Below are 12,865 nucleotides of genomic sequence, written 5' to 3' on the forward strand. Positions count from 1 at the left end.
GTTAATAGATATTTACGATAGTTGGGTTACTATAACACATGGGGATATTTATCATAACGTTATAGTAAACCACTTAATAATGAGTTATTATAATCTCGTAAATTAATATAGTAATTATCGTAACTCAAAGTGACTACAGAATAAGATATTTTGTAGCCAGCTACAGGTGTATATATATATAGACACACACGCACACACGCACGACGAAAATCCAGGCCACCCGGTCGTCTCTGTCCTCCTTGAAAGAAGCTAGCAGCAGGTTTCGACAACGGACACACATCATCTATCAGTGCTAGCTCATCCGTGGGTGCCGGCCAATGGTGTCCTCCTGTGCCCTCGTCGGCCATCTCGTTGCCACAATCTAGGAGGCGGTGGATGTCGACGAAATATGGTCGGCAGTCCACCGAGGGGGTGCCCATGGTGGTAGATTATTGGTAGGATGCGTGTGATCTGAAACCAGATGGTGACACAAGGCGCAAAGACAGCGATCTAGACAGGTTCGGGCCGTCTGATCGACGTAATACCATACGTCCTGTGTCTTTGGTGTATTGTATTGAGATGTATACAGATTAACCTGTCCTCTAGGGGACCCTTGTCTCTCCTTATATACTTCGAAGAGACAAGGTTACAAGTAAAGTATCCAATTTGGTACTATTACAATATCTAATACGACTTGTAATCTTGATGTGCACGCCTTGATCTTACGGGTCGGGCCACCTCGGATGATGCGGCCCATGTACCATCTTGTGGTACCCGGGGGTATATCCCCCACAGCTAGTCCCCGAGCGCCATGTATTCTGATGCGACACGCCGTTTCAACCTTCTCCGAACAGTGAGGCTTGAGTTTTTGACATCTTCGACCACCGTTGTCGCCGGAGAAGTAGGTTGTCTGAAGAATGTATGGTGCTCTTAAGAAGAAAGAAAAAGATTTCCGTCCTGGGAAGTGTGCCCACTTGTATTTCTGAAAAAAAATGTAAGTGCGTCTTGAAGCGTAGCGTCTTTGATCATCAGATCGAGCACATTCACCGCAAGGTGAAGTGTGCCCACTTAGTCCCCGAGCCTGGTAGTAGGTGACGTAGTCACGTGGTGCTAGGGTCTAAAAAGAATTCTCAGTTAAATTGAGAATCCAATCGTCGTACAGGCGATACGAGATGCACCGGCAGGTGCATCGTACCGATGTAGTCCCCGAGCTTGCTGGAAGGCGAGGTATGAGCCTTGTAGTAAGGTCTAAGTGCAAAAAAATATCCCCAACTGTATGCGAGTTGCCTGTCGCATGTAGCCGAGACGCAAAGTCCCCGAGCCGTGGTCGGAGAGTGGTCGAGGCAGTCCCCGAGCATAGGTCGAGGAGCGAGCGACGAAGTCCCCGAGCCGTGGTCGGAGAGTGATCGAGGCAGTCCCCGAGCACAGGTCGAGGAGCGAGCGACGAAGTCCCCGAGCCGTGGTCGGAGAGTGATCGAGGCAGTCCTCGAGCACAGGTCGAGGAGCGAGCAACGAAGTCCCCGAGCCGTGGTCGGAGAGTGATCGAGGCAGTCCCCGAGCACAGGTCGAGGAGCGAACGACGAAGTCCCCGAGCCATGGTCGGAGAGTGATCGAGGCAGTCCCCGAGCATAGGTCGAGGAGCGAGCGACGAAGTCCCCGAGCCATGGTCGGAGAGTGATCGAGGCAGTCCCCGAGCACAGGTCGAGGAGCGAGCGACGAAGTCCCCGAGCACAGGTCGAGGAGCGACCGACGAAGTCCCCGAGCCGTGGTCGAAGAGTGATCGAGGCAGCCCCCGAGCACAGGTCGAGGAGCGAGCAACGAAGTCCCCGAGCCGTGGTCGGAGAGTGATCGAGGCAGTCTCCGAGCGTAGGTCAAGAAGCGAGCGACGAAGTCCCCGAGCATAGCTCGAAATTACTGCAATATAAACATGTAGAAAGGTAGTACATGATGTACAAAATAATAAATTATGGAGAAAAATCAGCGGTGAAGAAATAGCGTATGACGCTCAGCAGTCATTTGCAAATGAGCATGATGTGATAAAGCAGTTGGTGCTTTGTAAACATCAGTGTTAATGTGAAGTTTGTGTTTATACTTAATATAAATCGTCCGACCAGTTAGTATGTAGCTGAGCCTCCAGCCCTAGCTAGCCCGTTAACCATAACGTGGGGCGCGGAGCCCGTGCACATGTAGGAAGAACAAAGCGTCGCTAAGGAGCCGCTGTCGACCACCCATAATGCAGAGGGCAGACGCTCGTGCACGTGTAGGGAGGAGCCGGAGATAGGGCCGTCTCTGGAGGCATCGAGCGTCAACATGACTGGTCGAGGATTTGCATTAAGTATAGCTGTATGTTATATTTAAGATGGTATACATGGACAAACGTTATTTGAAGAATAATCATGACGAGGACGTTATGGAGAAACGTCGTAATGAAAATTATATTAAATATAAATATTTGAAGTGTACTTATCTTTGGATAGAAATCTGGTCTATGGCGATAAAGTTGTCCGATCCTCGAGCTTTTCGACTTATCGTCACGACTGTGGTCGCGATTGTCGTAGCGCCGTTCTTCGCGGCGATCATCATTGCGACGTAGTCTGGTGGTCGATGTGGTCAGAGCTCGGCGGAGCTGCTCGGGACGTGGTCGTCGTGGTCGTGGTCGGAGCTTGGCGGAGCCGCTCAGGACGTGGTCGATGTGGTCTGGTGGTCGGAGCTCGGCTGGTCAACGTGGTCTGGTGGTCGGAGCTTGGCGGAGCCGCTCAGGACGTGGTCGACGTGGTCCGGAGTAGATGCAGTTTAAAGAGCTCGGCGTAGCTCGCTTGACGGCTCGACGTGGCTCGCTGACGGCTCGTGCGGCTCGACGTGGCTCGCTTAGCGGCTCACTAGTCGGCTCGATATGGCTCGCTAGACGGCTCGGCGATGGCTTGGACGGCTTTGCCTTCGGTTGTTCCATGAGCACGGTATGTGGCCTTGACGTTCCGATCTGTTCTGTGCGCCATCTTCTCCGAGCTCCGGCGGCAGGCATGCGCGCATCTCGCTAGCTTTTGGGCACGTTGACAAGTTGTGCCGGCTTTCTACACGATCGGATTGCTCGCATGATGACGAGTACGTGCGTGTAGCTTGTACGGCTCTTGATAATTAGCTCCCTTTTTGCTCGCTGGCTGAGGATAACGTGGATGCATGTATGACCATGTAGATGCATGCATACTCCTCCATGCAAATCCGTCTTTGCATGCCAAATTTGGCATTGTCGTGGTCGTCGATGGAAAAAGGGTCTGCCAGCAAATCGATCTAACGGATTGGAATCTTGGGACCGCACAACGTCGGTCTGAGCTTCCTCTTGATCCACGTGCGGCAGCAGCCAGCAAGATAATTTGTCGCTGCCTTTGGTACGCGTATGAAAGGTCCTTGTTTGGTTTTGGTAATTGAGTGACAACCTAGGTGGACTAATTGTGTTTATGTGAGATACACAGGTGATTAGTCCACAGGTACATGTGTATGAGCAACATATGCCATGGAGGTGAAAATGGCTTGGAGATGTTGCAAAGCTCACACATGTGATGATGAAGGAGCTTATTGCACATGAGACATGACATTGAGTCATGTGATCAAGGTGGAGAAGATCAAGACAAGACTTGGCTTAATGGACCGGTTGCAAGCGTGAAGGGCAAGTCAAAGGCTTTGGAGTGATGGACCGCGTGGCGGTGAAGCTTGAGCAAGACTTGGCGCCGATGGACGATGGCAACGGTGAAGAGCAAGTAAAGTCAAGATCGATGAACCAATATGATCATGTGATGATATGAAGTGGATCATATCATTGTTGATCGTGTTGGTGCATGTGTTGCATCGATATTGGAGGAGATGGAATGGAATGCACAAGGCAAAGGTATAACCTAGGGCATTTCATTTCACCGGTCATAGGTGTGTAGAGAAGTTTATGACCGGGTTTAGGATAGATGGCCGTACTATCAAGAGGGGCAAACTTGTTTGCATATCGGTCATCTAGTGCCACTCGAGTGATCTAACTTTGCATTGTCGCTAGGATCGAGTGGCGTGGCAAGTTGAGTGGCTAACATCCTTTGAGAAATGATTGTGAAAATGCTAACACACATACACATGATGGTGTACACTTGGTGGTGTTGGCACATTTACAAAGGACGTGGTGTTTGCAGGGGGTGAGATGGGTTTGGGTCCCTCTCTCCCTCCCGCCGAGCGTCCGGTCAGTTGACCGACGCCAGCATCTTCGAATCCCGCCTCGCAAGCTCGGCGGGATTCGACGCTTTCGGAAAAATAGAATGCCTATTTTCTATTGCGCCGGATGCAAATTCTTGTGGTTAGCACACTTGAGCAAGGGTGAAGAGAATGGAGAAGATGCTGGCGTCGGTCAACTGACCGGACGCTGGATCTAAATGCACCGGACGCTGGCAGGCTGCGTCCGGTCGCGCTAACGTGGAGTGTAGCAGTAGCTGGAGAGTGATCGGACGCTGGCTGCGTCCGATCGCGTTCGATCGGACACGTCCGGTCATGCTCGGGAGCTTACTGGAAACGACCGGACGCTGAGGGTCCAGCGTCCGGTTAGTTGAAGCTGCTGCGTCCGGTCAAGTCAAGTGACCGTTGGAACTAGGACACATGACCGTCTGCGGGCGACCGGACGCTGAGGTCCAGCGTCCGGTCAACACGACCGGAGCGTCCGATCGGCCCGACCGTTGCCCAGTGAAGGGGTAACTGCTAGTTTAGCCTTTGGGGCTATAAATAGAAGTGACCTTCGGCCATGGCTGGTGTGGAGCACCTTGGGGGACTTTGTGTCCATGCTTGAGAGTGCTTAGGAGCCCTCCATCACACACATACTTGATAGTGATCATTCGATTGTGTGAGTGAGCGATTCTAGTGCGATTGCATCGTGAGGTTGCATCGAGTGGCACTAGGTGATCGAGTTGTAAGCCGGTGGTGCTTGTTACTTTTGGAGGTTGCCACCTCCTAGATGGCTTGGTGGTGGTCTCCGTCGAAGCGCGTAAGAAGCTTGTGCGGCGCTCCGGAGAAGTGCTTGTGAGGGGCATTGTGCTCGCCCTGCGGGAGCCATGAAGAGCAACTCTAGTAAAGTGTGTCATTGAGCTACCCTCACTCAAGGGGTAGGTTCTTGCGGTGCCCGACGTGCGGGCTTAACGGGTGATGCTAATTAGCCGCCGAACCACCAAGTGAGCGGTCGACACAACGGGGACTAGCGTGTTGGCAAACACGTGAACCTCGGGAGAAAAATCATCGTGTCAACCTTGTTCTTCCCGTTGGTTTGCATCCCCATTACACAAGCTTGCAATTACTTTTATACATATTAAGCTTGTGTAGTTGCTCTTGTAATTAGATAGCTTGTGTAGCTTGCTAATTACCTTCTTGCTTGTGTAGCATAGAAGTAGCTCCCTTGCGTGGCTAATTTGGTTTTAGTAACCTTGTTAGTTACATTGCTTAGTTTGTGTAGCTAAGTATTTGCGCTCTCTAATTAGGCATTGGTTGCCTTGTTATTGAGCATTGCTAGTGAGCTTAGTTAGCTTTGTGCTTGTGCTTACTAGCATGTGTAGGAGCTCCCTTGTTGCTTAAAGTACTAGTGGCATAGGTTTGTGTGACCTTGCTCCTAGAATTATTTAGGAGAGCTCTAACTAGCCCGGCACCTTTGTTGCATAATTGTTATCGTTGTAAGGTGCTAGTGAACATATATAGTGGGGTATAGTCTTGGCTAGACCGATAGTTTTAATTCCGCATTTGTATCGGTTAGCCGACGCAATTAAGTTTTAGAAAAGACTATTCACCCCCCCCCCCCCTCTAGTCGCCATCTCGACCCTTCAGCGTACTGGATCAACTCTCTGAATCCGATCCAGACTTCTTCGTTGGATCTTGTCGATTGAGTCTCCTCAGGTTATCGGCGGACGTCGTCATAGCAGATTGATTTCATGGCTCGGTGCATGAAGCCGAGTTGCCGTAGATATTGTTGTGGAAGGATGCCGCCACGATCGAGTCGCCGCGTATGATGTTGATGAAGAAAAATCGCCATCTGATTCGTCGGAAGATCAGCACACACAACCCCTAAAGGGGACCCCTACCTGGCGCGCCACTATCAACGAAATATGGTTGGCAGTCCACCGAGGGGGGTGCCCGTGGTGGTAGATTATTGGTAGGATGCGTGTGATCTGGAACCAGATGGTGACACAAGGCGCAGAGACAGCGATTTAGACAGGTTCGGACCGTCTGATCAACGTAATACCCTACGTCCTGTGTCTTTGGTGTATTGTATTGAGATGTATACAGATTAACCTGTCCTCTAGGGGACCCTTGTCTCTCCTTATATACTCCGAAGAGACAAGGTTACAAGTAAAGTATCCAATTTGGTACTATTACAATATCTAATACGACTTGTAATCTTGATGTGCACGCCTTGATCTTACGGGCCGGGCCACCTCGGATGGTGCGGCCCATGTACCATCTTGTGGTACCTGGGGGTATATCCCCCACAGTGGAGATCCGGCATTCGAAGGAGGGGCTGACAGGTGGGCCCAGGGGGCCGAGCGGGCTGCAGGTGGGGCCGGCCAGCCCCACATGGCAGCCACCTGCCCTTCGCTTCGGTGGTTTGCCTTCTGGAGTCTTCTAGAGTCTTCCCACGTCAGTTTCGCAGCGGATAAATGTGATTTGCTTTGACGAATAGGTCCCCTTTGCCAGTTTTCTGGATAAACCCTGCTGAAAACACAGATTCACCAAAACTCATGAAATTTATTAGTTTAAACCCCTAAACCTATGTTGGCGATCATTTTCATGTATTTATACAAGTTATGTTGATGATTTATGATTGATGTTAACGATCGTCAACACTCAACTAGTGTCTTCGCAGAGTGATGAAGTGTTCTATAGGAGCACCAAGCGCTTGATCTAACAAAATAACAAAAATATTACTAGGGGGAGCGTTATGGTGGAAAAGTAGAACCCTTCTGACTCAGAGAGGGAGGAAAGCTAAAATATTGAACTAGTTGTTCACATAGTGTTAACATTGCCTGTGATGGAAGAATGGATGGCTCACCCCTTGCTTGTCTAGATGAACTCCACCTTTTAGCTTTTCTAGAGCCATCTAGATAGTACAGTGTCTAGAATGTGTCCAAGACTCACAAGAGGAACAAGCAAGAGCTAGGAGCTTAGGAATCGAAGCCTGCCTTGTTTTTTTCTGAAATTATTAACCACTCTATTTGTGTCTCTGCTAATTTTAACAATAGAATGCAACATATTTATGCCTACCTTGGTCAAGCTCTAAGGCATGTTGTTACTAAAATCCGCTAAGTGTACGTGCCTAGTTAAGCCCTAAGACACGCTGCCACTTTAGCTTTTCTTTGGCAGATAAAGCCACTAGGACTCCTTCAATCAATTACCACCAACAAAACGTATCCTATGGACTATGGTAAGATTGTTGCTTCTTGTGTTCTCTGGACAAATATGCTATCCGATTAAAAAAACAGAATTGCTAAACCTCAACTGGTTGATTTGGCCTCTCCAATCAACTGATTTTTGGGCCATCTGATCTTACGCGGACGACAAGCAGGGGGCGCGGGAGACGAATAGGCGATGCACGCGCAGTCAGCGAGGGCCGGCAAGGCAGCAGGTGTGGCCAGCCTCAGAGCTCGCGGTCCCGGCCATGGCGGGCGCGGCACGAGGCCGGTGGCCGGCGATGAGGAGGGCCGATGGCCGGCTATGAGGAGGGCCGACGGCCGGCTACGAGGAGGCCGACGAGAAGGGCCACCCCCAGGCCGGATCACCGTTGCTGCTTCTTCTCCGGACTCTGTTTGCGTGCGCATTCGACGGAAGGGAAGGGAAGTGCGTAGGCGACGGAAGGGAAGGGATAAGGTTGGGGAGGTGGGTCCCACCACAATTTGGGAAATTTTGTTTTGAAATTTATGAATAATTTGTGAATAATTTGAAATATATTTCTTTGTTATCTGCAATTCATAAAAAATAATTTGAAAGTATTTTTGAAAAATTTGGCATATATTTGTATTATCTCTAAATTACACCACCGTGTTCAATAAATTACACTGAAGAAATTATTATAAATCTGGTAATAAGACAGTGTAAATATAGCTAGAAGACACTGTAAGTACATGAAAAAAATTCAGTTAACAGGAGGGACGAAAACAACCGATTGTCACCTAGACACATCCTTAAAAAAAGTTGTTATTTTAGCCCCTTTTTTGCACGGATTGTTGCTTCTTAACTGTAAGCTGTGGACAAGTAAGCTATCTGATTAAAAAGGGGTGTCATTTAAGTTTTTTTTCTTTGTGTGAGACACAGCAAAGTTATCGACAAAATTCTCCACTTATGTTGAGGTAATAACCTCTAAGGAAGCTATAGCAACACCTAATTGAAAATGAATCGAATTATTGATTGTATCGTAAAGGCCTTTATGCCCACGTCCTAATCGACCCCAGAGGAGTATGTGCTTCCAAAAGATCTTTGATATTGTGCCCACGTTTATGTAAAACACGAACCATTATGTCAAAGGGGTCCCTCTAGATCCATTTCACATTATCCAAAACTAAAAATTCTAACGACCTTTGGTAAGTTCAAAATAGCAAAAACTATTATGATATGCCACGGGCGTCCGTCCCGTCCGAACGGACCGCTCCGCACAACCTGCCCTCGTCGCCCGTGCCACTCGCTTCGTGCGCCACACGCCCCGCCGGCCTGCGCTCACTCCACGCGCCCCGCGTACGCCATTGCTAGCTCCCGCCCGCACGGATTCACCCCGGTTGTTGCGCCCCACCTGTCGCGGCCGTCTCGCAGGGCCACCTCCACCGTGCCAGTTTGCCACGTCGCCCGCCTATGTTGCACTAAAAACATATGTCACAAACGCTATGTTGCAAGTGTTTCAGATGTTTCAGAGGGATGTTGCCAGTATTTCATATGGATGTTGCAAATAAATATTCGAATGTTGCACATGTTGCAATGGCTATACACGTATGTTTTAAGAGTTTGTTGAAAATATTTCATCTGTTTCAGACGTATGTTGTAAGTGTTTTATCTAAATGTTGCCTATGTTGCAAGTGTATGTTTTGAATATTTCATCTGTTTCAGACGTTTGTTGCAAGTGTATGTTCTACAACACCTTGTAGTCCAACAAAGTTACGCCAAACCCTCTTTCTAGGAGAAAGCCTTCCACATATAGCTTTCCTTCATAGACAAGATGTTGCATGGGAGGTATTAAAAGAAGATCTGTCAAGACAGAACCACTCAAGATCTAAGAGCGCCCCATAGCTCTAGCGTGTATGGTAGTCCCAAGCTCCATTTCTTCACTGAATGTCCAAATAGACTCAACTAGTGTCTTCGCAAAGTGTCAAAGTGGTCCATAGGAGCACCAAGTTCTTGGTCTAACAAAATAACGAAACTATTACTAGAGCGAGCATTATCGTTGAAAAGTAGAACCCTTCTAACTCAAAGAGGAAGAAAAGCTGAAATACTGAACAAGATATTCATAAAGTGTTAACATTGTCTAGGATGGAAGAAGGGATGGCTCACACCTTCCTTTGTCTAGATGGACTACCTTTTAGCTTTTCCAAAGCCATCTAGATAATTAGCCTGTTTGCTTATTGGTTTCAGCCAGGGTTTATCAGTCAGCCAACAGTATTTTCCTCTCACAACAAACCAGCACCAGCCGGGCTTATCAACCCAGAAACTAACCAGCGAATAGGCTAAATATAGTTTCTAGAATATGTCCAAGACTCACAAGAGAACAAAGCAGGAGCTAGGAATTGATGCTAACCTTCTTTTTTGCGAGATTATTAACCATTCTATGTGTCTGCCAATTTTAACAATAGAATGCAACATACTCATCCTGGTAAATGAAAAGTTCATTATGTATATATGCTACATTGGTCAAGCCCTAAGGCACGTTTTGTTAGAGCATCTCCAGCAATGCTACCTAAAACACCCCCTACTTTTCTGTTTAGGTAGCTACCAATTTTTATACTACTTATATTTTGTGGTTTACTCCATCAACACTACCTAAAATAGACCCCCCAAATCCATATACTTGCAGAGGATGACATATGGGACCAACCTGTCATCCTCTTCCCTATCTCATGGGGATGGACGAACTCGGACATCCTCGTCGGTCGCATCCCGCGACTCTTCTCTCTGCCACAGACCGCCAGCAGCGTCGAGGTCTGGTGCAGCCCCACCGTGCCGAGCTGGGACAGAGCCGCGCCCCACCAGGAGCCGCGCCGGGAAGGGGCGTCGCCACGAGAAGGGATGCGCCGCCATGGGGGAGTTGCCACGGGAAGGGATGCACTGCCATGGGGAGGGGGTGGCGAGATCTGGGCCGGCCTAGGGATGCGGCACGCCGGGGAGGTTCGTCGGGCCTGGCCTCGCCGGGCAGGGCCACGCCGCCCAGGCAGTGCCGCCGAGCAGGAACCACTGTGCGGAAGGATACGGCGGACGCGTCGGGAGCAATCTGCGTTGGAAAAATATTTGCGTAGCGTGGAGTAGGGGGTTTTGGAGGAAAAGTTGGGGGCCAACAAAAGTAGGGGGTATAGTAGGGAGCCAGCTGAATTTGTTTTTTTTTTTTACCCCCACTACCTAAATCCAGAGTAGAGGATCAAAAAGGAGGCATTGGTGGAGATGCTCTTACTAAAGTCACTATGTGTACATGCTAGTAGCCGTAAGACATGCCGTCACTTTAGCTTTTCTTTGGCAGATAAAGCCACCAGGACTCCTTCAATCAATTACCACCAACAAAACGTATCCTGTGGTAACATTGTTGTCCTCTCGACAAATATGCTATCCGATTCAAAACAAAAACAAAAAAAAACAAGGTGTTATTTTAGCCCCTTTTTTGTTGCCTGTGGACAAGTATGCTACGAGTATCCAATAAAAAGGGGTGCCATTTTATCTTTTTTTTTCTTTGTGTGAGAGACAGCAAAGTTATCGGCAAAATTATCAAAAACTGAAAATTCTGACAACATTTGCAAGTACAAAATAGCGAAAATCATCTATCGAACTCAAAATAAAAACAGAGCAACCAAAGCTTGCCAAAACCAAATCTCAATTTCAAATCCAATTTCAAGAAGAACTATGTACACAGCTCAACTACACGTCAACCAAACTGAAAGCCACGCTCCAACTACCCAGCCTACAACGGGCGGCCGGCCTACCTGCACCTGCACGCGTTACAACGGCCCAGATGACGCCACGCGTCCGTCGCCGCCGTCCATCTCGGCCGCCCACTCCGCGGCCCGCCGCCCGGACGCGAACCGCCGCATGCCACCCAGCCCGGGCGCCGGCGCCGCCGCTTCCACCTCCTTCGGCTTCGTCTCCCTCCGCCTGGCCGCCTCGGGCAGGGGCGGCAGCGGCGGCGGGGACTGGTCGACGCACTCGACGCTGTTCCTGGACCTGCTCCGCCGCATCAAGAACGCGAACCCACCGCAGCACCCGCCCCCGCCGTTACCCCCGCGCGGCCTCGGCGGGCGGCCGAGGCGCGCGCGCTCGCGGTCGGAGAGCACCTTGCCGATGCAGGAGACCTTGGGGGAGCCGGGCTCCGGGACGGCGGCCCTGGGCGCGCGCCCGCCGCCCCCCGTCTTGGCCTTCTTGGGGAACATGGCGGGCGGGTGGTGCCGCCCCCGCCCGCCGCCCTGGCCGAGCTTCCCCGAGAGCCCGATGATGGGCGCCGCCGTCGGCTTGAGGTTGCCCGAGAACCGCTGCGAGGCGCCGTTGTTGGCGCCGGGGTGGTTCTTGAGGAGGCACTTGGGGTTGGTGTTCTCCTTGAGGGAGTCGTCGCGGTCGTAGACGCCGCTGATCTCGGACCACGCGATCTCGTCGCCGATGCGCAGGCGCGTGGACTCCGCCGGGTCGCCGACGCGCGAGGCGGCCATGAGAGCAAGGGAAAGGGAGCGAGAGAGAGGCGGACACGAGATTGGAAAGAGAGTTGTTCTTTGGCGTGCGCGTGGGGGTTTTAAGGAGTTCTTTGGCTGACTCGGTGAGATTGATGTGATTGGGGCGGCTTCCAATTTTTCTCCTTGTTTCCGTTCCGTGGGCCTGGTCTATAAACGAGTACTCCTACAATGGGTCGAAAAAAAAAACAAATAAACAATGGCGCGGACGCTCAATTTTCACCTTTTACCTTGCTGAATATGTTTGTACTCCATATATTGCAAAGCCATTGGATATGGATATATCACCATAAAACACCGGCAGGACATAAACCAAGATCCACCATATCTATATCTATATCTATATTTATGTCTATATATACTTATCTATATTTATATCTATCTATATATCTAATCCTAAAGAAGCAAATTTGTCCTCCATTTTTTTTGTCCACCACTCTTACCCCCTTGTTTAGGCACTTGGTCGTCGTCTCTCACTCCAAATTATTCATCACTCTCATCTTTCTCACTTACAATTTGGAGCCGCAAAACATTTGCCGGCGTCACACCACACATATCCTAATTGGTTTTACTAAGGATAGTAGTATGTGATGAATTAGAGATAAAAATCATAGTTGGTTTTATTATTGTCCAATTTATGACTCAAACTCACAACCTAGGAGCTAGAATGGCGTTAAAGCACACGTCCAACCACGATACAGATCCGATTCGAAGTTGTATTAGAACAGATGATGCAAGTGGTATGTTCCGTTGCAACGCACATGCATGTTTGCTAGTATCTGGAATTTGGTGGCGAAGTATTCCATGGCTGAGTCATGTGTAACTAACGTTAGTTAAACCTTGATTGTTAATTATTTTCTCAAACCAAATATGGTTTTGTTTTAGTTTAGATGTTAGTGACTATAGGACAATGGCCCCCAATGGATGAAGCATGGTATTATCTTGAAGAGTTCGCGACAACACATGCGAAAGAAAAC

At 49.4% G+C, this 12,865-nt stretch overlaps 1 protein-coding gene across 1 annotated transcript; it reads right to left on the reverse strand.

The window, feature by feature from the left end:
* Positions 1-10,926: 10,926 nt before the first annotated feature.
* Positions 10,927-11,918, reverse strand: LOC136487741 (uncharacterized). The gene has a single exon (XM_066484838.1). The coding sequence runs from the start codon at positions 11,868-11,870 to the stop codon at positions 11,169-11,171; it is 702 nt and encodes a 233-aa protein (XP_066340935.1). The 5' UTR covers positions 11,871-11,918; the 3' UTR covers positions 10,927-11,168.
* Positions 11,919-12,865: the final 947 nt, after the last annotated feature.

The sequence above is a fragment of the Miscanthus floridulus genome, chromosome 10 (genome assembly GCF_019320115.1).
Source record: "Miscanthus floridulus cultivar M001 chromosome 10, ASM1932011v1, whole genome shotgun sequence".
NCBI lineage: Eukaryota > Viridiplantae > Streptophyta > Magnoliopsida > Poales > Poaceae > Miscanthus > Miscanthus floridulus.